At 42.1% G+C, this 26731-nt stretch overlaps 2 protein-coding genes across 7 annotated transcripts in view; one reads left to right on the forward strand and one right to left on the reverse strand.

The window, feature by feature from the left end:
• triobpb (TRIO and F-actin binding protein b) overlaps window positions 1–26731 on the forward strand; it is a 285020-nt gene that overhangs the window by 91374 nt on the left and 166915 nt on the right. For 5 of the 6 annotated variants that reach the window (XM_059640825.1, XM_059640826.1, XM_059640828.1 and 2 more), the window contains 5 exons: window positions 5118–5195; window positions 15979–16062; window positions 17257–17340; window positions 19762–19845; window positions 20992–21075. In XM_059640825.1, coding sequence (XP_059496808.1) covers window positions 5118–5195; window positions 15979–16062; window positions 17257–17340; window positions 19762–19845; window positions 20992–21075 — 414 coding nt within the window. The remainder of the gene's footprint in view (window positions 1–5117; window positions 5196–15978; window positions 16063–17256; window positions 17341–19761; window positions 19846–20991; window positions 21076–26731) is intronic. The other variant, XM_059640827.1, reaches the window with a different exon arrangement.
• LOC125447053 (profilin-3-like) lies at window positions 25305–25718 on the reverse strand. The gene has a single exon (XM_048521122.1). It carries the CDS (start codon window positions 25716–25718, stop codon window positions 25305–25307), a length of 414 nt encoding a protein of 137 aa, XP_048377079.1.

Here is a 26731-nt window from a genome sequence, read left to right on the forward strand (position 1 = left end):
GGCCCATCAAGTCCACTCCGCCATTTAAATCATGGCTGATGGGCATTTCAACTCCACTTCCCTGCACTCTCCCTGTGGCCCTTGATTCCTTCTGGGATCAAGAATTTGTCGATCTCTGCCTTGAAGGCATCCAACGTCCCGGCCTCCACTGCACTCCGTGGCAATTAATTCCACAAGCCCACCACTCTGGCTGAAGAAAATTCGCATCATTTCCGTTTTAAATTTACCCCCTCTAATTTTAAGGCTGTGCCCACGGGTCCTAGTCTCCCCCCCAATGGAAACAACTTCCTAGCGTCCACCCCTTCTAAACCATACATTATCTTGTAAGTTTCTATTAGATCTCCCCTAAACCTTCTAAACTCTAATGAGTACAATCCCAGGATCCTTAGCCGTTCACCATACGTTAAACCTACCATTCCAGGGATCATCTGTGTGAATCTCTGCTGGACACGCTGGAGGGTTAGTATGTCTTTCCTGAGGTGTGGGGCCCAAAATTGGACACACTATTCTAAATGGGGCCTAACTAGAGCTTTATAAAGCCTCAGAAGCACATCGCTGCTTTTATATTCCAACCCTCTTGAGATAAACGACAACGTTACATTCGCTTTCTTAATTACAGACTCTACCTGCAAGTTAACCTTTACAGAATCCTGGACCAACACTCCCAGATCCCTTTGTACTTCTGCTTTGTGAATTTTCTCACCATTTAGAAAATAGTCCATGCCTGTATTCTTTTATCCAAAGTGCAAAACCTCACATTCACTCACATTGAATTTCATCAGCCATTTCCTGGACCACTCTCCTAAACTGTCTAAATCTTTCTGCAGCTTCCCCACCTCCTCAGTACTACCTGCCTGTCCACCTATCTTTGTATCATTGCCAATCTTCGCCAGAATGCTCCCAGTCCCTTTATCCAGATCACTAATGTATAAGGTGAACAGCTGCGGCCCCAACACTGAACCCTGCGGGACACCACTCGTCACCGGTTGCCATTCTGAAACAGAGGCTTTTATCTCAACTCTCTGCCTTCTGTTAGACAGCCAATCCTCAATCCAAGCCAGAGCTCACCTCGAACACCATGGGCCCTCACCTTGCACAGCAGCCTCCCGTGAAGCACCGTATCAAAGGTCTTTTGGAAGTCTAGGTAGATAACATCTACTGGGTTTCCCTGGTCTAACATACTTGTTACCTCTTCAAAGAATTCCAACAGGTTTGTCAGGCACAGCCTCCCCTTATTAAATCCAATGTGACTTGTTCTAATCTAACCCTGCACTTCCAGGAATTTAGAAATCTCATCCTTGACAATGGATTCAAGAATTTTACCAACTACCGAGGTTAGGCTAATTGGCCTATAATTTTCCATCTTTTGCCTTGATCCTTTCTTAAACAAGGGGCTTACAACGGCAATTTTCCAATCATCTGGGACTTTCCCAGACTCTAGTGACTTTTGAAAGATCACGACCAAAGCCTCCGCTAGTTACTCAGCCACCTCCCTCAGAACTCTAGGATGTTGCCCATCGGGGCCAGGAAATTTATCAATTTTTAGACCTTATAGCTTTTCTAGCACTTTCTCTTTTGTAATATCTACCATACTCAACTCTGCCCCCTGACTCTCCCTAATTGTTGGCATACTACCCATGTCTTCCACTGTGAAGACTGACGCAAAGTATTTATTAAGTTCTTCAGCTATTTCCTTATCTCCCATCACTAGCCTTCCAGCATCAGTTTGGAGCGGCCCAATATCTACTTTTGCCTCTCGTTTGTTTCTTATGTATTGAAAAAAGCTTTTACTATCATTTCTAATATTACTGGCTAGCCTACCTTCATATTTGATCCTCTCCTTCCTTATTGCTCTCTTTATTATCCTCTGTTTGTTTTTGTAGCCTTCCCAATCTTCTGATTTCCCAGTGCTCTTGGCCACTTTATAGGCTGTCTCTTTTTCTTTGATATATTTCCAGACTTCCTTTGTCAGCCATGGCTGTCTAATCCCACTCCGGATAATCTTTCTTTCCTTTGGGATGAACCTCTGTACTGTGTCCTCAATTACACCCAGAAACTCCTGCCATTGTTGCTGTACTGTCTTCCCCGCTAGGCTCTGCTTCCAGTCGATTTTCGCCAATTCCTCTCTCATGCCCCTGTAATTACCTTTATTTAACTGTAATAGCATTACATCCGATTTTGCCTTCTCTCTTTCAAACTGCAGACTGAACTCTACCATATTATGATTGCTGCCTCCTAAGTGTTCCCTTACTTTGAGGTCTTTTATAAAGTCTGGTTCATTACATAGCACTAAGTCCAGAATAGCCTGCTCCCTTGTGGGCTCCATCACAAGCTGTTCCAAAAAGCCATCCTGTAAGCATTCCATGAAATCCTTTTCTTCGGATCCACTGGCAACATTATTCACCCAATCCACCTGCCTATTGAAGTCCCCCATGATCACCGCGACCTTGCCTTTCTGACATGCCCTATCTATTTCTTGGTGCATCTTGCACCCCTGGTCCTGATCATTGTTAGGAGGTCTGTACATAACTCCCATTATAGTTTTTTTGCCTTTGTGGTTCCTCAATTCCACCCACACAGACTCCACATCTTCTGACCCTATGTCATTCAGTGCCGAAGATTTAATTCCATTCTTAACTAACAAGGCAAACCCACCCCCTCTGCCCACCTCTCTGTCTTTTTGATATGTTGTGAATCCTTGGATGTTTAACTGCTAGTCCTGAACTCCCTGCAACCATGACTCTGTGATGCCTACCACATCATAATCATTCAAGAGGATCTTTTTTCCACGATCCTTGGATCTTTACTGCCTGGAAAAGGTTATAAGCTCTAGTTGAGGCCAAATCAGTATTTTATGAATGTTCATCATTTCCATGGCTAATGTACTATATGCTTCTACGGCATCTAAATCTCAAGATCCAAATGCCACTGTAACTACTTTCTCAACCTGCCCTGCCACCTTCAGTAATTGCATACGCATATTGCTAGGTCACATTGAGGGCTCTTTCAGTGCAGTGGTATTGTCCCTACCTTTGAGCCATTCAGCCCAGCTTTCAAATCCCACATGCTAATGTGCATTTTCACACCTCTTAACATGTCAATTAAAAATACATCATCACAGGAAGTGATATAATGTCACATGATCTTTAATGAGCAGTTGTAATGTCATGTTCCTACCTCTGGGCTGGAAGGTCTGAGTTCAGTATCCACTTGCTCCAGATGTTTGTCATAAATTGTCCAAACAGGTTGACTCAAAATATCTACCCCACGTTTCTCTGCTTCTTCACCTTCTTAAGAAATTGTATCCTTTGTTTTATGTTCTAACTCCTCTTACACCCCCCACAATAAGTCACTCCCACCTTATCAGCACTAAATTTAATCTGCAACATTGCATCAATTAATCAATGCTGCCTTGAAGTATAACACAGTGTCTCCTCATGGTTCATAGTATTTCCAGATATCCAGGTCATAAGCACTGAACAAGTAAAGCCGTGGTCCTTTTTCTAGGCATCACAACAGGGAGAGCCTCATCATGTATCTTCACAGAGTAATTTGTCACCACAATTGGCTGTTTTCTGTTTTCACATGCAACCCTATTTATGCTGCCACCTCTTTTATCCCAAGGATTTCAGTGTTACTAATAGGTCTGTGTGTGTCACATTAACAAGCCTATCTGTAACTTTACCAATAAAAAACTTAAGTCAGTTAATCATGTTGTCTTTACTAAATTCATGTTGGCTTTCCCTAATTGATTTACACTTGTCCATGTGACTGTTAATGCTGTCTGTGATTACAGCTTCTAAAATCTTTCTCACTGACCGGTTAAACTAACTGTTCTGTACTTGCTGGGCTTATCCTTATACTCTGTTGGAGCAAAAACATTTGTAATTCTCTAGTCTTTTGGCACCACTTCCGTATCTAAGGATGAATTGGAAGGTTGTATCCAGTGCGCCTGTTATTTTCATTTTTATTTCTCTCAATGACCTAATGCATTTCATCTGGCCCTGGTACATAATTAGATTTCAGTACAGCCTATGTTTCTACTAATTCTGTTTATCAAATTTTAGCTATTTCAGTGTCTCAAATACCTTCTTTTTCACTATGACTTTGGTGATGTCTTCTTCCTTGGTGAAGATAGATGCAAAGTAATCATTTTATACTCAACGTATACCATCCACATACAGGAGTTGGACGTCTTTTTGGTCCCTAATCAGCCATACCCTTTCTCATACTGTTTTCCCAGAGACAGAACAGTTCCTGCAATATGAGTACTACAAAAACAGGAGGAGGACTGTGGTGCAGTGATAGTAACCCTACATCTGGGCCAGAAAGTCTAGGTTCCAGTTCTAACTGTGCTGGAGATGTGCCATTCCATGCCTGAATAACTTGATTAAAAATAGCTACTACAAAAGCAAGGGAGAGGCAGGAAATTCTGAGATGAGTAACTCACATTTTAGACCCCCCGACCAGTAACAAACCTGTCCACCATCTGAGAGGCACAAGTCAATAGTGTGATAGAATGCTGTTGATTTGTCTAAGATGAGTGTGGCTTTAATAGCATGCAACATCAGTCTGGAACAAAGTTGCCTAATTGGTACCTTGTCCACCAACGTAAATACTCCTCCCTTCTGCCACAATCACGTTAATGAGTCAGTGTGCACTGTTTACAAGATGCACTGAACAACTCATCCAAATTTCTTTGGCAGTGCCCCCTGTCCCAAACCCATGATTTCCATCATCTGGAAAGACAAGGCCAGCATGGGGAATAACTCCTCCTCCCCCGCCACACACACACACACACACACACACACACACACACACACACACACACACACACACACACACACACACACACTCCCCCTCTGGTCTCAGCCTAACAGCATCGTGCTGTACTTATGCATGCGAAACGAGAAACTAAACTTCACTATCTCAAAGACAACTAGGGATGGGTAATAAACTAATTACTCCCATATCTTCACAATGAATACAACAAAATACATTGAGAAGCAGGCAGTTCATTATTCATTTGTATTTAACTTCAGTTGCAGAAATAGTTGAAAATCTTATACTATGATTGAATATAATGAGAAGTAAGCTTGCCTCCATCTGTCATTCAGGTAGATATAATTTTCTGTCCACTTGAAGAACAGAACTCTTACACTGGATATGTCAGCGCTTATTCCAGAACTGATAGGGTCAGTATTTTCACTTTATTTCCTATTTTAAATGAGCCTATTTAAGAAATAAAAGACTTGCATTTATATAGTGCTTTAACATACCTCAGCACATTTTAAAGCACCTTATGCCTGGTGAAATATGCTTGGTACATAACAACTATTGTGATAAATGTGGTGGCAGACTCCCATAAACTGCAAGATGATATGGGCTTTTGGATGTTAATTGAGGGAGAAATATTGACCAAGGCATTGTAGTGTCCACATGAGATGACAGATACTAAGGCTGCTTCTGCCCTCCAGGTGAACATTTCATTCAAAAGACAGCCCCTGTGACAGTAGGAAAGAAATGACAGTGGGAATGTCATTAGGCGGGTTATTGTTCTGGGCTAATGGGTTCAAATCCTAGTAGCTGGTAGAGTTTGAACTCGAGAAAAAAAACTATGGAATTTAAATAAAAGGTAATTGCTCGTGTAACAATTCTCATTAAAAACCCATCTGCTTTACCATTGATGTCTAGGGATGGTAATCTGCCATCCCATTTCTGACTCCAGATCCTCAGCAATGCTGTTGACAGTTAACTGCTCTGAGGACAATTATGGATGGGCAAAAATCATCCATGAAAATGTTTTAAAATGTCCAGTGCTGTGCTGCCAAAGTGCAAACAGGTATATCGTACTCAAGTCTCTGGAATGGAACAGTCTGAACTCTGAGCTATGACTAATACTAATTGTTGGATAAATGAACATGCAAGAACAACTAAATTAAAACCATTATTATGATGAAATGGAGTGAATTCAGAATCCTGATCAGTATAGTTGGGCAGTTTAGTGTGTCCCTCTATGAAGGAGAGTTTTGCCTTTTATTATCTGCTTTTTGGTGTGTTGGTTAGATGTACCTTAAAGCTGTTTGACTGCATAGGGCATTGCATCCCTGACTGATCCTGTACTTCCCATATTTACAGCAGGATAGTGATCAGAAGTAAGGGACCTAATTATTTCATACTCTTCATTGAATAATTCTATCTTTCCTGTAACCCTTGAATTGGCTGAATTCTTCTAATTTGTCACCCAATAAGATGAAATCTTTCTGTTCACAATGGTTCTCTTCTGTATTGCCTGACTAGTTGCATTGTAGTCAGGCTGTACAGAACTGAACCTATCTGTTTTTGAAGCCCTTGATGTCCTGCTTGCTTTCATGATTGGACTACCCTATGCATTTCTGAAAAGCTTTCTTCCTTCTACTTGTCATAAAATGAAGCTCATCCAAAACTCTGCTGCTGGTATTTTAACTCTCACCAAGCCTTGTTTATTCATCCACACCCCGTCCCCATGCTTACTGACTCCTGGTCCAGCAATGCTTCACATTTAAAGCTTTCATCCTTGTTTTCAAATTCGTCCATGGCTTGAGAGCAAGCCAGGAGGAAAATTTACAATATTGCAGAGACTTACTCATGAAGTGATGTTGTCATAATGTCACTCGTCGAGTAATCTAGAAACACAGGCAAGTCCTCTGGGGATGTTAAATCACATCCCATGTGGCAGCCAGCAGAATTTAAAATTCTGTTCATAAATTCTGAATCAATAATTTGATTATTTAATGTGACCATGAAATTATGTTTTTAAAATAAATCTGGTTCATTAATGCCCTTTAGGGTAGGAAATCTGCAATCTTTATCCAATCTGACCTATATATGACTCCAGAACCATGGCAATGGAGTTGACTCTTAATGCCTGTAACAGTGTGAAATGGCAACAAATATTTGCCTTGCCAGGGATGCAGACATCCAGTGAAAGAAATTAAGTGCAATATTCTCCTATTTATTATCCTTTGTACTAGACCTGACAAAGTGTCTAATCAAATAGAGTTGTGTGGCCCACAACCATGTTTCAGTACTCCCCAAATGACATTCTCAGGGGGTACCAAACTTGATCTGGTTTTCCTGAGAATTGTCAATTGTGGCTGATTCTATTCCTGGAAGTTCCACTGCATGGCCTAGCACCCTCTGACCTCCTGCCCTCATGCTCCCTCCTATCCCCACTGGCCGTCCATTCTCAGGACGCAGCACCTTCCCAGCCAATTGGAAAGCCAGAAATTTTTGCTTGATTAGTTCATACTTAACTTTCAGTCAAAATGCCCTTGTCTTTCCCAACCCCCAATGTTTTTATGACCGACAAACAAAAGTGTTGTAATCAAATTACTATTTTTGATGTGACACCTACCCACCTCTTTGCAGTACTCTCCTGAAGGTTAATTTCATATTGCTGGACAGAGTGGGCATCCTTCAGCGTTGGCGACCTGTATTCTCATGTAGCATAGTCATTTTTCAACAAGACTTGCAATGTCATTCTGGCTGAATGATCCCTACCTTCCCAGTCTATTGATGTAGTAATATCACTGATTTATTTGGTTTGTGTGTTCACTCCTTAAGTTTTTTGGAAACATATTCCTTGTGAGTAACTTCAGATCCTGTTCATAACATTTTTCACAACTTGCCTTACAATGTACATAGATATTTCTTCTGGGCTGAGGTTTAGTTAATCTAGAGACTGTCCTGGGTGGATTTCTTGAGGATCTGGTTTGCATTTTCACAGGTTAGCCATGTCTCTGTGCTGTGGACATTTCCAAGCAGATTCCCAGCAGTGTATCGCAATACGTCCTCCCGTATAATTCACCAGACTGTGCAAGTGTATTGTTATTTGACAGGGGATCTCACCACTGCTCATCATCTTATAATGTTGTATGCCAGCACTGCTAACATATTATGGGTAAATTCTGTGCCACCAGTCCGTTTTACTGATTTTTGTCGCGTTACTAATGCTTTGTAGGACAGAATTCCCACATAATACCTTAGGCAGAATATAGGCTTTGTCTTGGGCAGACAGTAAAGTTTCTTACATACTGCCTAGCGGCTATATACATTACATCAGAGATGTGCACAGCAGAGTCACTTGGTATGTGGAGAACTGATACAGCACTCTGAAGAATTAGAGAACTGGTTAGCTCCTCCCCGGAAGAGTCCTTTATATCCTTGAGCTTAGGCAGGATATTGTTAACTTGTTCAGATCCTAATTGCCTTTTATAATACATACCTCTCCACACAGTACCAGTGTATCTCTCCACGCTTTCCAGTGTGTTATACCACACAGTGCCAGTGTGTTACACCATATTTTACCACCATATCACATTGGGCTGTCCCACCGTAGCTTACTAGCCTATACCACTATATCTCACTGGTCTGTTCCCATGTTCTTCATTGCACCGTGTCTGTGCACCTCCTCGCTCAGTATATCTCACCCTGTCTTACAACTATATATGCTTCTTGTTTTATTGCAGACTGACAGAGGGTTCTGAGGTAGAAACTTCTGAAACTCACTGAAGAGAGATATCCATCTCCAGACTAATGATAACTGTGATAAGGAAGGACCTTGGGATGTGGGTGACATTGACAAGTCTGTATTGACTATCTGTCAACAGTTAACCTGAGGAAGTGGATCTGTTTCTTTATGAAACATTGTACTCCATGTGTTGCATGGGCGGAGATGGTGTTATAGTGACTGGAACTCTGGAGACTCATAGCTAACACTTTGGGACGCTGGTTCAAATCCCATGATTGCAACTCAAATATTTTAAATGCTATCAGTAAATCTGAAATATAAAGCCAGTCTCAGTAATGGTGACCATGACAACTGTCACCAGTTGTAAGAAGGTTCATTAATGTCTCTTTAGGCAAGGCAATCTGCCATCCTTACCCGGTTTGACCTACATCAGACTCCAGACCCACAACAATGTGGTTGACTTTGAATTGCACTCTGATATCCCTGAGCAAGCCACTCAGATTAGATTCACATAGGAATGCGCAACAAATGCTAGCCTTGCCAGTGATTCACACATCCCATTGTGGCAATAAAATGTTATACTAGCTGTGATGTTTGAAAGGTCTGTGGCGTTGGGGCTAATGTATTAGCATGGATAGAGGATTGGCTAACAAATAGAAGACAGAGTTTGAATAAGGGGGTTTTTTCAGGATTATAACCTGTGTGCCACTAGGATCAGTGGTCAGGTCACAATTATTGATCATATATTAATGACTTGGAAGAGGAAAGTGTATAGTTTTGCATTTGCACAAAAATAGATGCAAAGTGAAGTTTGAGGATAACACAAAGAGTTTGCAGAGATATATGGACAGGTTAAATGAACAAGTAAGAATTTGGCAGATGGAATATAATGTAGAAAATTTGAAGTTATGCACTTTTGTTGGAAGCATGGAAGAGCTGACTTGTATTTAAATGGTGAAAGACTGCAGAAAGCTAAAACACAGTGGGATTTGACAGTCCTCAATCATGAATCACAAAAAGCTAGACCCAGGTTTAGCAGGTAATAGGGAAAGCAAATGGAGTGTTGAACTTTGTTTCAAAGGGAAGAGAGTATAAAACTAGGGATGGGTTGTTAAAATTATTCAAGGCACTCGTCAGATCGCAGCAAGAATACTTTTGGTCCCATTACCTAAGGAAAGATGTACTGACATTGAGGCAGTCCAGAGAAGGTATGCTAGTTTGATTCCAAGTATAGATAATATGTTTTTCAAAGAGGTTGGGTGGATCAGGTCTGTACTCAGTGGAGTTATAATAATGAGGTGACCATACTGAAACGTACAAGAAAGACTAGATCTTGGTCTGCTGTGATCTTGGACAGGTCAAGGAGGCGGGCTGAGGTTAGTGGATAGGGGCTGGGGGTACGGCTTGAGGTAGGAGGAAGGGTTAGGGAGGCAGGGACTAGCTGGGCTGGTTTTGGCATGTGGTCAGGGGAGGGGAGACTTTGAAGCTTGTGAAATCCACATTGATACCCTTGGGCTGCAGAGTTCCCAAGCAAAATATGAGATGCTGTTCCTGCATCTTTCAGGCAGCGTCATTGTGTCAATGCAGGAGGCCCAGGATGGACATGTCGTCCAAGGAGTGGGGGGGAGAATTGAAATGGTTCGCGACTGGGAAGTGTAGTTGTTTGTTGCGAACAGAGTGTAGGTGTTGCACAAAGCAGTCCCCAAGACTTCGTTTGGTTTCCCCGAGGAAGCCACAATGGGAACAGCGGATGCAGTATATAACATTGACAGATGACCTGTCCGTTCTCCCTGGACTGACCTATCACCCTCTAACTCCCCACCTACATTCACCTTCACTGGCTGTACCCCGCCTCTTTGACCTCACCCTATCTTCTCCTTTATCCATCTTCTATCCGCCTCCCCCTGTCTCCCTATTTAGCCCAAAGATGGGCAGGCTAGGTGGATTGGCGATGCTAAATTGCCCGTAGTGTTCAGGGGTGTGTGGGTTATAGGGGAATGGGCTGGGTGGGATGTTTCAGGGGGCGGTGTGGACTTGTTGGGCCAAAGGGCCTGTTTCCACACTGTAGGGAATCTAATAATTCAGAGCGTAAATACTCTCAGATAGAGAAGGAAGGTTTGGCAGTAATAATTAGAGCCAGGAAGTTCTACCAGTATCTTTACAGATGTAAATTCCTAATAATAACAGACCACAAAACCATGCTAGGTCTACTTAGAGAGGACAAGACAGTGCAGCCCATAACTTCAGCCTGAATTCAACAATAGGCTCAAATATTTAAATGTGTGTGATTACACATTGAACACTGTCTAGGAAGCCAAGTAGCAAATGCAGAATGCATTGAGCTGCCTCCTGCTGGCAGATACCTCACTGATAATACTGCCACGGGAATAGTCCATAGTGGTTTTAAATTTTTTGGATACACTTCCTGTCGCAGCTGACAGTATCAGACTGTGGAGGTGGAAAGATTTAGCCCTGGCAAAACTGAACCAGTTGGTGGTGATGGGGGAAGTCCAAAGAACCATCACAGCCAGAATGGAAATCTTTTTGAACCAGAAGAGATCAGATCGCAGTAGAGAATGACATATGATTATGAGGAGCAAGAGTGATTGTCCTGACCAAAGGATCACTGCCTGAAACTGGCTGAATTCCACCAGGATCATCCTGGGGATTCCAAAATGAAAATGTTGGTGAGGAAATACGTCTGGTGGCTAGGATGGAATGCAGACATAGTCATGTTGGTAGGGCAGTACCCAGAGTGCCAACAAGGACAAAAGTTACCCCAGCAGCACCCCCACATTAGTGGAAATGGCTGGGTAAACCCTGGACTCGTTTATACATTGACTATACAGGTCATTTCATGAATTCAATGTTCTTAGTCATTGTGGACACCCACTCAAAGTGGATGGGTGTGCATAGAGTTCAGTCATCAAACATGGGGACAGTGATAGAAAAACTGCACACATTTTTTGCAATATGCAGACTCCCGGAAATGTTGGTCAGAGATAACAGTCCATCATTTAACAGCAGGGAATTTGAGCACTTCCTAAAGTTAAATAGTATTTTTCATATAAGAACAACTCCATACCATCCATCATCTAATGGTCTGCTTGAAAGAGCAGTCCAAATTTTGAAGGCAGCCCTAAAGAAACAGTCTACAGCTTCACTAGATACCAAACTGTCCGGGTTCTTATGTGATTGTTTAAAAAATACTGTTCTTTTCTCCTTCCTTCCAAAATGAGGAACTTCACATTTTCCTATATTGTACTCCACTTGGCAACTTTTTGCCCAATTACTTTACCTATCAATATTTCTCGGTAAATTGTGTCCTTCTTACCACTTGCTTTACCATCTATTTTTGAGTCATCTGCAAACTTGGCTACAGTACATTCACTTCCTTCTTCCAAATCATTAATATATATTGTAAACAGCTGTGGGTCTCAGCACTGATCCCTGTGGAACACCACTAATTACAGCTCACCAATCTGAAAAAGAACCCCTTTCCCCACTGATGTTTCCTGCCCATTAGGCAAATCTCTTCTATGCCATTATACTACATTCAGCCCCATGGTTAACAACTTAACCTTTCGTGAGGTACTTTGCAACATATCTATTAGTTCCCCTCGATTCACTCTGGTTCAGACGTCCTCGGAAATCTCTAATAAATTAGTCAATTATAGTTCCCTTTATGCTTTCCTTAATAATCGATTCCAATATTTTTCCTGTGATAGATGTTAGGATAATTGGCCTATAATTATTCACTTTTTGCCTCCGTCCCTTTTCGAATAGGGATGTCACATTGTCAGTTTTCCAATCCTCTACTACTTCTCCAGATTCCAAGGGTTTTTGGAAAATTACAACTAATACATCCACTGTGTCTGTAGCTTCTTTTTTTACTTTTTTGCCTTTAGCCCTATTAGTTTGCCTAATACTTGTTCTTTAATGATGGTGATGGTACTTAATTCCTCCCTGTGCTCTTTAGTATTAATGGTATGTTTGAAGCATATTTCACTGTAAGGATTGATACAAAACAGCCTCCAGCTTCATCATCCACCAACCCTGGCGGTAGCCCGTTCTTATCTACTAACCAAAAACCACAAACCTGACTGCCTCGGCTGACCCATTGTCTCTGCCTGCTCCTGCCCCACTGAACTTTTCTCTGCTTACTTTGACTCTATTTTCTCCCCCTTGATCCAGGAACTCCCCATCCACGTCCGGGACACCGTCCACACCCTCCACCTCCTCCAAGACTGCCAATTTCCTGGACCCCAACGCCTCATCTTCTCTATGGACATCCAATCCCAGTACACTTGCATTCCCCACTCAGATGGCCTAAAAGCCCTCTGATTCTTCCTCTCCCACAGCCCCAACCAGTTCCCCTCCACCAACACCCTCATCCACTTAACTGAACTCGTCCTTACTCTCAACAACTTCTCTTTCAACTCCTCCCACCTCCTACAGACAAATGGGAACCTGCAAGGGCCCAAGGTATGTCTGCTTCTTTGTAGGATACATGGAACAGTTCCTTTTTCACAGCTACGCTGGCACTATCCCCACTACATGTATGACTATATCAGTGCTGCCTCATGCTCCCACGAGGAGCTTGAATAGTTCATCAACTTTATTAACACTTTACACCCCAACCTTAAGTTCACCTGGACCATCTCTGATACCTCTCTCCTTCTTGGACCTCTCTGTCTCCATCTCTGGTGACCACCTAAAACCGATATCTATTTCAAGCCCACCAACTCCCACATTTAACTAAACTACACCTCTCCTCAACCAGCTTCCTGCAAGAATGCCACCCCTACTTCTAATTCTTCCGCCTCCACCATGTTTGCTCCTAAGATGGGGTGTTCCACTCCCACAATTCCTAGATCTCCTCTTATTTCAAGGACCGCAACCTCCCCACACCACCTTCAGTGGTTGAAAATGCTCTCGACCACATCTCTTGCATTTCCCGCACTTCTGCCCTCACATCCCCTCGCTGCAACAAAAACAAAGACAGAATTCCCCTTGTCCTTATGTATCACCCCACTTACCTCTGGATTCAACGTATCATTCTCCACCACTTCCACTACCTGTAATCTGACCCTACAACCAAGGATATATTTCCCTCCCCACCCCGTCTGCCTTCCGAAGGGAGTGCTCTCTCCACAACTCCCTTGTCCGCTCCACACTCCCCACTAGCCCCACCACCCTGGCATCTTTCCCTGTAATCGCAGGAAGTGCAAAACTGCCCCTACACCGCCCCCTCATCTCCATCCAAGGAACCAAAAAGACCTTCCACAGCAAACAGAGGTTCACCTGCACATCCGCCAATGTGGTCTACTGCATCCGTTGCTCCCGATGTGGATTCCTCTACATTGGTGAGACCAAGCGGAGACTCAGAGACCGCTTTGTATAGCACCTGCGTTCTGTTTGCGACAAATGACAACACCTTCTAGTCGTGAACCATTTCAACTCCACCTTCCACTACCTGGATGACATGTCCATCTTGGGCCTCCTCCAATGTCACAATGAAGCCACCCAGAACCTGAAGGAGCAGCACCCCATTTTCCGCCTTGGGAGCCTACAACCCAAAGGTCTCAAGGTGCTCTTTGAGACAGTAGGAACTGCTGATCTGGAGTCTGAGATAACAAGGTATGGAGCTGGATGAAAACAGCAGGCCAGGCAGCATCAGAGGAGCAGGAAAGCTGACATTTCGGTCCAGACCCAAAAGATCAGCTTTTCTGTTCCTCTGATGCTGCCTAGTCAGCTGTGTTCATCCAGCTCCACATCTTGTGATCAATGTGGACTTGTTTCAAAATCTCCCCACCGCTGGCCTCATCCCACGACCAACCCTCCCTCTCATTCCCACCTCCTTGACCTGACACAACCTGCCCATCTCTCTCCCCCTCCTCCCACCTCACTGACCAATCCCCACCACTCCCTACCTGCACTCACCTATCAGCGTCCCACCTACCTTCCCCAGCCTCAACCCTCCTCTGTCTATTTATTTCAGAGCTCCATTCCCCCTCCCCCATTTCTGAAGAAGGGTCCAACCCGAAATGTCAACTTTCCTGTTCCTCTGATGCTGCCTGACCTGCAGTGTTCTTCCAGCTCCATACTGTATTATCTCAAAATATTTGTTTAACTCCTTTGCCATTACCTTGATTCCCATAACTTTCTGCCCAGATTTATTTTCTCAAGGTCTATGTTTACTTTGACCTCTGTCTTCTTTTTTTTAAAGAATCTCATTGTCAGATTTTATTATTCCTTACTAGGTTGCTGTTGCAGCTTATTTTCTCTCTCGTTGTTATTTTTTTCATCCTCCTTTGCTGGATTCTGAATTTGTCCCAGTCTTTGGGCAATCGAAGATTTTTAGCCTCTTTCTATGCTTTTTCTTTCATCTCAGTACTCCCATTGACTTCTTTGGTTAGCCATGGTTAGTTTATTCCTCTTAAAATCTTTCTTCCTCACTGGATGTATTTTTGCTAAGAGTCATGAATTACCTCTTTAAATTCAAGGCTGAGGTTGACAAATTTTTAATGTGGAAAGGAATCAGGGGTCAGGGGAAAAGGCAGGAAAATGGACCTGCAAATTATCAGATCAGACACAAACTCGTTGAATGGTGGAGCAGACTCGATTTGCTGCAATGCTTACTTCTGTTCTTACAATTCATGGCATCAGGGGAGTTATATGTTCCTGACCCAGGACAATGAAGTAACTGCACGATCTGTGTTCCATTCGGCATTGTATGTGAGATAAAGGTGCCCTATGACGCTGCCAGTGGCAGAGTTTGCTGTGGGAATAAATTTAGTGCATTGATGCAGACCCTCATTTTGATAATAGATGCCATCGGAATAAAAGGAATGATCTCCAGTACTTCCTGTTACTCGTTTGCAGAATTTGACCACATCCTCTACACAAATCATTCCCTTCTTCTTTCTGCTTCCCTGCTGTCTCCCCAGATCTTGGTTTACTGCTTCCAACCCTTTGCTTTTCCTCAATGCAACCGGGCATCAACCTGGAAAGTTAACTCTGCCTAATTTCTCCAGAGATGCTGCTGCCATTCGGCAGCTGATGACATTTAAGATGAGTCGACAAAGAGACATTGTTCTTTTTTATGAAAGGATTAGGAATGAAAAGGTATAGACTTAAAATAATTGGCAAAAAAGCAAAAGTGATATGAGGAAAAACATTTTCATGCACCAAGTGGTTAATGCACAGCCTGAGAGTGTGCTTAAGGCTGGGCTAATTGAGCTATTTGAAATGGAATTAGACAATTACCTGAAAAGGAAGTATGTGCAGAGTTATGGGGAGATGACAGGAGAATGGCACCATATGAATTGCTCATTAGGAGAGCAAGAATAGCTGATGTTCTCCTGTGCTGTGACAATTTTGTGATTCTGTAATCTGCTGAACATTTCCTGGGTTTCCACTTTTTCTTCCTTTCAACATTTTTTTTGCTTCTTGTCCCATTTCAGACTAGTAGAGGATTCTCAAATAGAACCTCTTCAGACTCGCTGATCAGAGATCTCTACCTACAGACTAGCGACAAGCACAATATGGTAAGCATGTTTGTGTATTAACCCTTGAGATAAAGCTGATGCTGGCCAGTTGAAAATGGCACTTACTGATCACTGGCAGCTGTATTGCTGCAGCAGTTTCTGTTTTCAATTGAGTTGGAAATGTTGACAAAATTTTAAAGTTCAAATCAACGCTAGGTCTCAGTGAGACTAAGAGATGAGTCTCAGAAAAGATCGGCCTGTCAGTATCAAGAAAGGAAGATCAAGCAGTAATAAATCAGCAGTCCATTTTTTAAAAGCTAGTTTCATTTCTCTTGTGGACTAGTTTGCTCTTCTACTAAGTGTTGGAGTTGAGGTGTGAGTTTTCCAAACACTGAATTCTAAAGCCATTTATAGACTGCATCAGAATGAATTCTTGCACAACAGAGTTCTCCAGAACCTGACTGCAAACTGCTTATTCCTTTGCCCTGTTAGAGTTGCTGGCTGGTTTTTGTTGTTTAGTTAATGGTTCTGAAAGGGTTAATGACAAAGACTGCATTATCCTCCACCCAGTTTCATCTTAGAATATCATAGACTGTAGACCTATGACCACACATTAAGAATGTCTGAGTATTAATGTAACTTGTACCGAATTACTAACATGCAATAAACTGCATCTTGTTAAAATGAGAACCACTTGTTGGTAAGGCTCAATAGTGGTTGATCCCTCATCACTGTAAATCCATAAAAGCTTTAAGATCCAATCAAGGAAAGAGGACTGGTAGCAGCATCCTTTTATGCTTAAATGCCATAGATTTCTGTTGCTGGCATGGAGTGTTATTCCAATTGGCGAACATGTTGTCAATGCCAGCTCTGCTCTCTGTGCAATGATGTGTGTGCTTCTCTGATGTTGACATCCATTGTTTTCACATGTTATTCCCTGTTTTAACCATTAATGCATGAATAGTGGCTAAGGAAATAAATTATACCCACCAATCAAAAATACCCACTCCTGGCATTTCATCAAAGTTATAAACCTTAAAACTGGGTGAAGTTCACAATGTGAGTATGAATGTTGAGATCACTTCCTGCAGTAGTGGCCTATTTGTCCTTCATTAACAGACAGTGTCGGTCGGTGCTGTCAAATACAATTAGCTCCATTTACAGTCACTAGAAGAAGCTAAGGAATGGAAAAATCAATAAGTGTCCTGTTCTCCAAACAGTTATAAAACTTGTTTTCTTTTTGCTCCATTACAGTCAGATCGAGGATTCTCAAGTAGAATGTCCTTGAACTCAATAAATAGAGATATTTATCTGCACGCAACTGATAACAATGATAAGGTAAGAGAATTTTTGTGTTTCTTCTTGGAATTTGATTGACACTAACAAGGTTGCATTAGAAACCTAGATACAGAAGTAAGTCAAGCAGCCCCTTGAGTCTATGCCACTAAACAGCTGGTTATTGCTGGTCTTTAAAACTCCAAAAACCTGCCTTTGCCCCTTATCCCTTGAATGCTTTGCTTAATAAATAACTGTTCATCTCAGGTATAAAATTAACAATTGATTTCACGTTAAATCTGTTAAATGGTTCAGTTCTGAAGAAGAGTCATAGCGGATTCGAGACATTTGCTTCATTTCAACACAGATACTGCCAAATCTGCTGAGTTTCTCCAGCATTCTCTGTGGTCATTTCAGATTTCCAGAATCCAGAATATTTTGCCTTTATTGGAGGCCAAAGAATGATGGCTGACCTTCTTATTCATTCATGGGGTGTGGGTGTCATTGGCTAGGTCAGCATTTACTACCCACCCCTAATTGCCCAGAGGGCAGTTAAGAGTCAGCCCCATTGCTGAGCGCCTGCAGTCACCTCTTTGCGAGACTGGTAAGAATGGCAGATTTCCTTCCCCAGAGGGCATAAGTGAACCAGATGAGGTTTTGCAACAATGAAAATCGTTACATGGTCACCATTAGGCCAGCCTTTTTCATTCCAGATTTTTATGCAATTTTCATTTCGCCCAGGATTGAACAAATGAATCTAGGACATTAGCTAGGGTTTTTGGATTACCTTGTCCAGTGATGCTACCATTACTCCTCCATGTTCCTTAATCATTGAAATGTATAAGACCTTGATCAAATGCAGGACAATGGATATTAGGAAGATGATTCTTCTGGTGAAGGAGACTAGAACTAGAAAATACATATTAATCATAAAAGAGGTCTCTTTGACACCGAGATCAAGAGAGTTTTTTTTTCTCTCGAAAGGCCAGTAGCGGTGTGAAATTCAGTCGTCCAGAAGGCACAGGATATTTAAAATTATCCAAGATGGAGTTAGATACATTTTTGATAAAGGAGTTGAGGGTAATTGGGAGCGGAAGGAAAGTGAAGAGAGATTACAAATAGATTATTTATTGTGTTATTGGGGCAGGCTCAAAAGCTAAACGGCCTGTTCTTTTTAAGCCCTGTATTCCTATGAGTTAATTGTTATATTTTATTTGCATTTAATATGTTTGCTTGAGTTAAATTCTGCCTTAGAGAGCTATTATAATAAGATGATACAGTTATTAGGGGTCACCTGCTGGACGTACGGCCTTCTGAGTCTCCAAGTCTTTGACTTAAATGTAAAAATATGACAGAAAGATGGTAGAGATAACAAAGCATAGAGCTGGATGAACACAGCAGGCCAAGCAGCATCTTAGGAGCACAAAAGCTGATGTTTTGGGCCTAGACCCTTCATCAGAAAGATGGTAATTCCTTGAGGGGGAAATGAAAGGCCAGGAAGACTCTGATTGATTGGCTGGTATTTTTGTGGGCTATGAAAGGATTTGTGAGGTTTGAGTCTTATTGAGAGATTGGGTGTGACAAACAAGGGCAGGTACAAAAGTTGTCCATTTTCTCCTCAGCTTTGGTAGCTTTTAATATCCCTGTTAGAACCATGGTGTTGAATTTTTCAATAAGACCCTTGATCTCATGCACTCCCTAGAAGCTACTCGCACCAGGTCACCTGCTGTCTGTCACATCTCCTCCATGAGCTACACATTTTATATAAAAGAAATGCACTTGGTTTGTACTGAGCTGGTCTGATTGAAATCAATCAACTGTCCATTGCTAATTACCCTGAATAGGGTTCGCTGGGCTGCTTTTTTGAACTGTAACAGTCCAGGTGGGTGTTGGTGGATTCATCCTGGCATTTGGAGTGATAACGGAGGAGCTGTGTGATACATTTCCAAATCAGGATGGTGGGGACTCAGAAACTAATTCAAAGGCAGTTGTGCTGTTGTGATTTCTGTGAATGAGGTTGCAAGACTGGGAGGTACTCTGGGAGTGAGTTTAATAAAATACTGCAGTGTCTCCTGCAGACAGTATAGCAGACAACAGCACCATTAACTACAGGCACTAATTTGAGTTAAAACGCCTTAGATATATTCCAGGAAGATGAACCTCATAAGTGAACCAATATAAACAGCATGTCTCACTGTTAAGTGTGAAACCCCTGCAATCGTTCATCTTTCTTAAAAGTTTCAAACTGCTCCTAATTTTGGGCCTAGACTTCATCAGTGTGATTTCTGGGAATTCTGTCACATGCAGTGAGAATCTGCAGGCCCTGCAGTCCACTCTTTATCGAGAACCTTTTTGGATGCTGCTTGTACTCTGCCCTGTTGGCTCTGCTTGCTGTTAATTGTTGGAAGAAGCTGTGAAGTGAAAACATAAATAGACTGTTCTCCAAACCTTTAAAATACTTATTTGCTTCCTGTCCCATTACAGACAGATCGAGGATTCTCAAATAGAACCTCCTCAAACTCATTGAGCAGAGATGTCTATCTACAAAGTAGTGATAACTGTGATAAGGTGAGAGCATCTTAGTTTTTGTTCTGTAAGTGTGATTGTTATTGACAAGGCTGCATCAGGAACATTGGAAAGGAGTCACACCACATCCTAAACTCCCCAACCACTAGAGATAGCAATAACAGCTTTATCGCATCCTTCCCTGGTTGTTCTGCAAAGTCTTCCTGAGATAGCTTCTGGAACACCTATGGTCTGCGTTGTAGAGTTTTCAGAATGGAAGTTCGGTGGCTGACATTCCGGCTCTGCTGGATAAAAGTGAAAATTACTAACATAGACCTGTTGTAGTATCCAACACTATTCCCCAGGCTTCCTCTTTTTGTGGATGTGGATTTGGGGGCCTGCCAGGCATCCAGTTAGTCATTAAGAGCCTTGCTAACCAGGGTTAAAGGAGGTTATTTGAGATTTTTCAGTCAGCCTTCAATATTCCAGCAACACATGGGAGCCATACAAACAGTTGGCATTCATCCAGTCTAAGATGCCCTGGGAAGGTTAACAGATATTCCCGGCCTCCCTGTGTGTCAGTGACCATGCTGTCACTGGATTCCCTTCTCCTGACTGTCCTCTCCACCACCTTCTGCCCCTCATCTGTTTTATGTTTAGATTTTAAAATCTTGTTGAAAAGATGCTTCTATATTGAATCCCCCCAACGGTTACCCCCTGCTGCTTCTTTCAGCCCTGAAGGTCTCCCATTGACCCATGTGTTTTGAAAGCCCACCAGGCACTCTGAATAGGACAGGAAACTTGGATCTGTGCTATTTAATTGGACTCTAGTATCAAAATTCCAAAATATTGGTTCACCTCTGTGGTGGCTTTCAAACCCAGGAGCAGTCCCAAACCCTCATTCCCAACTGCTATTCCCTCCATTCCACCAGCATTCCTATCCTTGAAGTGAAAATGCGACTTTAAGTTTCTGACCCAGCAACAATGAAGGGCCACTGCAATACATCTCCAAGTTGGAATGGTAAAGTTACCGCACATAACAAGAGTCACCAGGTCCTGAGCCCATTCTTCATCTAGAACCTGTTTGGATGCCATTGTTCTTCACCCTCTTGGACCTCCTTGTAGTTGGTTGTTAAAAGAAGCTATGAAATAAAAACAGGCAGTTCTCCAAACCTTTAAAAGACTTGTTTGCTTCTTGCCCCCTTGCAGATAGGTCAAGGATTCTCAAATAGAACCTCCTCAAATTCATTGAATAGAGATGTACATCTACAGAGTAGTAACAAGCCCATCAAGGTAGGACTATATTTGTATTGTTCCTGGTGTGTGATGTGGCAATGTACCCTTGATGTCCCAGCCCTAAATATCCTAAATATTTTGTACCTCCTCCTGGCTGCACTGCAGCTTGTGTGATGGTTCACTGAATGCTTTATCGTGGGGAATACCAGGTTTCTGACTCAATGACAATGAAGAAATGGCATGAAATAACTCCATGTCAGGATATCATGTGACTTGAAGAAAACTTGGAGATGATGGTTTTCTCGTGGTATTGAAAGGTAAAGATTGCAAGTTGGAAACTGTGTTGATGAAGCTCTGTTCTTCGCAGAAGTGCCCTCTCATAAATAGAGACAAGGAGTGTTATAGTCCAGAAAGCTAGTTAGTGGAGGATAGACGAAGCCATTCATTACACACTTGTCGATTTATTTGCAGAATTCGATGTTTTAGAAAACTCTAGAGTTTTAGACTGTGTTTTAGGGGCTCAAGTGAATCTCAAGCTCATATCCACCACCTGCATTTATTTAAACACAATTGGTATGTAACTAATGCAGTAAAAAGAGAGTTGTGTTAAATCTTTATAGATCACAAATAGACTACTATTGGAGTATTCTGTCCAGTTCTGGACCCCACGCTTAGGGAAGGTATCACGTGCTCAGTGAGGATGCGGGTTATAATGGTGCTAGGGTTGAAGGACTTACATATAAAAACTGGAGAAGGTGGGATTGTTCTTTGTTTTATTCATTCGCTTGCTTCATTCATTGCTCGCTGGGCCATCATTTATTACCCATGTTTAATTGTCCTTGTGAAGGTGGTGGTGAGCTGCCTTCTTAAACCACAGCATTACTTGGAGAGTAAGTAGACCCCCACATTATTAGGGAGGGAGTCCTAGGATTTTGACCCAGAAGCACCATATCAAGGGTAATGTATCTCTAAGTCAGCACGAATGGCTTGGAGAGGATCTTGCAGGTAACTGCCCCCCCTTGTCCTTTTAGGTAGTGGTGATTGTGGCTGGAAAGTATTTTTTTGGAGCAAAGATTTTGGGTGATTTCATAGAGGTGTTCAGATTGATGAAGAGTTTGAATGGAGTTGTAAAGTAGAAGCTCTTCCAATGGGAGAAGTGTTGGTAACCAGAGAATGGAGACTTAATATAATTTGCTAAAGAGCCAGAGGTGAAGGTGAGGAGAATATGTTTAACCCAGTGAGTTGTTCTGTGCTGAAACATGCTCCATAAAGTGGATTCATTAATATTTTTTAAATGGAGCTGAATAAATATTTGAAAAGGAAAGATTTGCAGAGTGATTTGGTAAATGCAGTGGGCTGAGGCTTTTTGCGTTGCTCTTTGAAAGAATCAGCATAGGCACAATGAGGCAAGTAGTCTCGTTCTGTGCTGTATGCTTCCTCATCCCTGAGCGTGGAACAGTGAGGGTGCAGGGACAGTATAGGTTGGGTGGAAAACAGGAACCAGTTTCTATTTCCTCCCTGATTGGAGTCAGATCTCCATTGTTGTCATTATATCGTAATCCCAAATGATGACTTTAACTCACTAAACTTGTTAATCACTCCCATGCCGTTATAAATGTGAGCTCCAAACACTCTGCATTAGTCCCTGTTTTGATCTCTCCTATTTTGGAATGAATCTTTATTCACATGCCATTTGTTCCAGTTAACCTTGATTCTTTGATGCTTAAACCTGGTTCCCTTCACTCTATCAAATTAATTTAAACACTCCCTTACAGCATAGTTAACTTCTGAGTGAGAGTTCCAACCTCCCACCTTGTGCACGTCTTGCCCACCCCAGGAATCTGCAACAATTTGTTCTGCACCTTATGTTCAACTAGCATTAACCAGATGGATTTTGTAGTTCCCGTATTCACTGGTACCGTGGCACTAAGAGTAATCTAGATATCACTGTTTTTGACGTCCTACCTTTCAGTTTCCTGCATGGACCTCATCATCTGTGTAACACCCTTCAACTTCCTGCAGAATACCCATCCACTTAATTTCATCCTGTGATCTGTTTTGGTTCAGGAAATGTTTTTTCAGCAGAGCCTTGTCCTATCTTTTGTGTAACTCTGATGTCCCACAAATGTGAGCAGTTCTACAGATGCACATGCATCCAGATGTTAATCAGCATGTGACTTTGGAGACAATCCAGGGGTGTGACCAGCTCCTGGGCTCCTGTTTCTCCAATCTGGTATTCAACTGCTTAAACTCCTTCAATATCTGTCCACACTGTTTGTCACCATGTGAAGCGTGATCTTTGGTCACTATACTCCTTTCTTTACAGCCATTTTGTGAGATCCTTCACCCATTAGGGCCTCTTCTAATTACTGTATGGTTGCACTTCCCTCAAGGGGGTTCGAGTTGTATGGTAACATTATATGTTGTAGTCTAGAGTTATAGATTGTGATAGGTGAGGCTGTAGCTTTCTAGCCACCGTGTTGCAAGGATTTGCTGATTGATAGTACCCTGTTTGGCCATGTTGACAACCTTCCTTTGCCATCAAGACCTAGGGTAGGACATGAACTCAGATGTTCTGGATCAGAGATAGGGAGTCTCCCCACTGTGCAAAATTGCAACAGCGTAAAAGGCTGTCAACAGAAGTCTGTCTAATTATTCACTTTCCTCATGCATACATGTGTACATACAGACTGATACGGAAAGGCAGAGGGACACACAGACCGACTAGTTTCTAAGGTAAGAAGAATGTCCTATGCAAGGAGATTGAGTAAACTAGGACTATTTCCCTTGCAGTTTAGAAGAAAGAGGTGATCGAATTGAAATATGTAAAATTCTGAAAGTGCTTGCCAGGGTAGATGTTGAAAAAGTGCTTCCCCTAGGTGGGCAATCAGGAACTCAAGGTCAAATCTCAGATTGAGGATTCAGTTGTTTAGGACTGAGATGAGAAATGTCTTCACTCAAAGAGCTGTGAATCTTTAAAATGTTTTGCCTCAGAGGATTGTGGATGCTCAGTCTGGAGAGAAAGAGCAAAAGGTTTGCGAGTATTAATGAAACGTCATGTTTGCTGACAGTAGAACTCCAATAATGATTGCTGATTATTTCCGATTGTACATGAAAACATGCATGCCTGCAATATTAAGCTGATTTTTAAAAATTAAGTTCTCCTCCTTAATTTAACACTATATTTCCCTTACCCAGTATAATCTTGTATCAGACTTATTATTTATGGGTATTTGCCACGCTTTGTTGAAATATATTTGAGAGTTGTTGCTGTTAGTCCCTGTACCTAGACAGTTTTAATGAAATTACAGGATGTGAGGATAGTGTTGGACGGTGCTGTTGAATTTGAAGAGGAGCCATCGTCTTGATGAGAATCAGAGGAAACTTCAGTGGCCAAATGCTTCCAGGGCTTTTGTCTAAGTATTGAGTGACCACGAACTGGAATAGGGATGCACATTCAATACACACTTGCAAAAGGGAATTGGACACATTTTGAAGGACAGCAGGTTGAAGGATTACACGGAAAAGGTGGGAGAGGTGACTATATGTTGGATAGCTGTTTCAAAGAGCCAACATCATCACAATTGTTTGAATTGTCTCCTTTGTGCTGTATCACTCTCTATTTGCCATGAAATAGCAGAAATCTGTGAACGTTGTTTAAGCCGTTAAGTATTTCAACTATGTTTCATTATATTCCTTTATGCTATATTTTTTGAGTGTATGAAGGATATTCGGCCTTGCTTCATAGTTCACCCTTTTAACAGAATTGGCCTCACTGATCTCCTGTAATGACATTACCTTTGGAAGTGGCCCATGTGGAGCGTATCTTGACTGATACATACTTTTCCTGTCCTGAGCCTGTGCAGTTTCATCCTATTTATGGATGTTTGAATTCCACAGTCCTGAGAAAATAACACCCTCTTCCAGCCTTTGCTGTTATTGACTTCAGGGATCTTTATCAGAGAGTCTCCATTTACACCTCTAGCTCCTGACGCTGAATGTTATGACAGTTAAAATTGTTTTAAGAGGTTTTGTTGTGTAATAATGTTGCTGCATTCAGCCAATTGGAAGTCAGAGCTGTCACCAGAATACCAGCTAAATGAAGGCCAACCATGATTGTGAGCCTTATCAAGTTGTCTTATCTTCCACCACTACCTTTCTGTAACAGAAACATGCATGCAGTGCCGTTTTTTTTAAAAGAAACAAATCTGCACAATCAGTTGATGATATTTAACAATTTATTTTAATGCAAATTTGTAAATTCTCTGAAAATCCCACCCTACACTTTAGATGCCCCTCTGTTTCAGATAGTTGGCCACTTCATGGACCTTCTTATTGAGCGCTCCACCATGAACACCCTTTTTGCCCATCACAAACACCATTGTCTTGATGGTTTTCCCGATGCAGATGCTCTTGCCTTGACCGCCCTTCATCCTCACATCCATCACTCCATCATTGTTGACCATGAGGTTGTCCCTGATGACAGAACATTTCTTTCCCCCGATGGTGATGCCAGTTTGTAAGAAAGCCTTGCGATCCTGTCCTGTTAACATGCTGACCTCCTGTGGGGAGATGGCAGCCAGCACACCTCCGGGTTTTGAAGCCCAGACGGACTTGTTGTCAGCATGGCCCACAATGGCAGCATCTTCCACATTCTTATCCTTCAATATACTATTGATGTAATTCTTCCAGTCAGACATCCTCTACTTAATCGAAGATTGTTTTCAAGCACAAACTAGTATCAGTCCTGTCTCACCAGCGGCAACGTGATACTGTGAGAGGATTGCACAGTCCTGGGGCTTTGTGACATCAGTGAGTGATGTCACATCCTACATTGACATGGCCTTGGCATCGCTGCAGAATGACATCACTCTTTATGAGTTCATATCTTGTGTTCTCCTGGTGGTTAACATCTTTGTGATTCAGCAATGATCGTAGCATTTGAAGATTCATTCTGTTCCTTGAGTATCCTTTCAATTAGTAAAATTCTTCTCCCTTCCATCCTAAGAACATAGGTTTTAGGAGCAGAATTAGGCTTTCAGTCTTTCAAGCCTACTCACTTATCCAATAAGAGTTAGGTTAATCTGTTTGTGGTCTCAGCCACATCCCCTCTCTGTTTTCCAAAAATCTATCTAATTCTGCCTTAAATAACTTCAATGACACAATCTCCACCACTTTCTGAGGAAGAGAATTCCTCAGATCTACAACCCTGCGGAGAAAATATTATCCTTATCACTGCTTTAAAAGATCCTTTGCCAGCCCTTCTTCTACTAAAGATCCTGACCTGAGCTGTGACATATTCCCCTTAATATATATGTGTCCCTTTCTCCATAAACGCATCGTGGTTCAGGATCCTTTAACTATCATAAGCCCTCTGCTGTTCATACTCTTAAAGATACTTGTTCCTCATTCCCCTTTTATCGTGAAGTCCATTGTGACCCTAGCAAAGTTGTCTCTGATTATTAGGTCATCTGTCATACATTGGTAATTCCAGTGTGCATACGTTACATATCAGAAGCAGGAGGAGCCCTTGTGAAATCACTGCCATTCATCTGTAACCTGAACACTCTAAAATGCACTGTCACTCATACTGCACCCTGACTCACACAGGCTAAAACTTAAACTGCAGTCATCTGATCTCTTTGGACTCAATGGATTTACATGTGCTGGCACAACCCCAAAATAGCTAACAACTCCACAAGCCACATGACAT

The sequence above is a fragment of the Stegostoma tigrinum genome, chromosome 38 (assembly GCF_030684315.1).
Source record: "Stegostoma tigrinum isolate sSteTig4 chromosome 38, sSteTig4.hap1, whole genome shotgun sequence".
NCBI classification, from domain to species: domain Eukaryota; kingdom Metazoa; phylum Chordata; class Chondrichthyes; order Orectolobiformes; family Stegostomatidae; genus Stegostoma; species Stegostoma tigrinum.

What these genes read in the sequence shown, in the direction of transcription:
- LOC125447053 (XM_048521122.1), bottom strand. Translation starts at nt 25,718, where the DNA reads ATGTCTGACTGGAAGAATTACATCAATAGTATATTGAAGGATAAGAAT.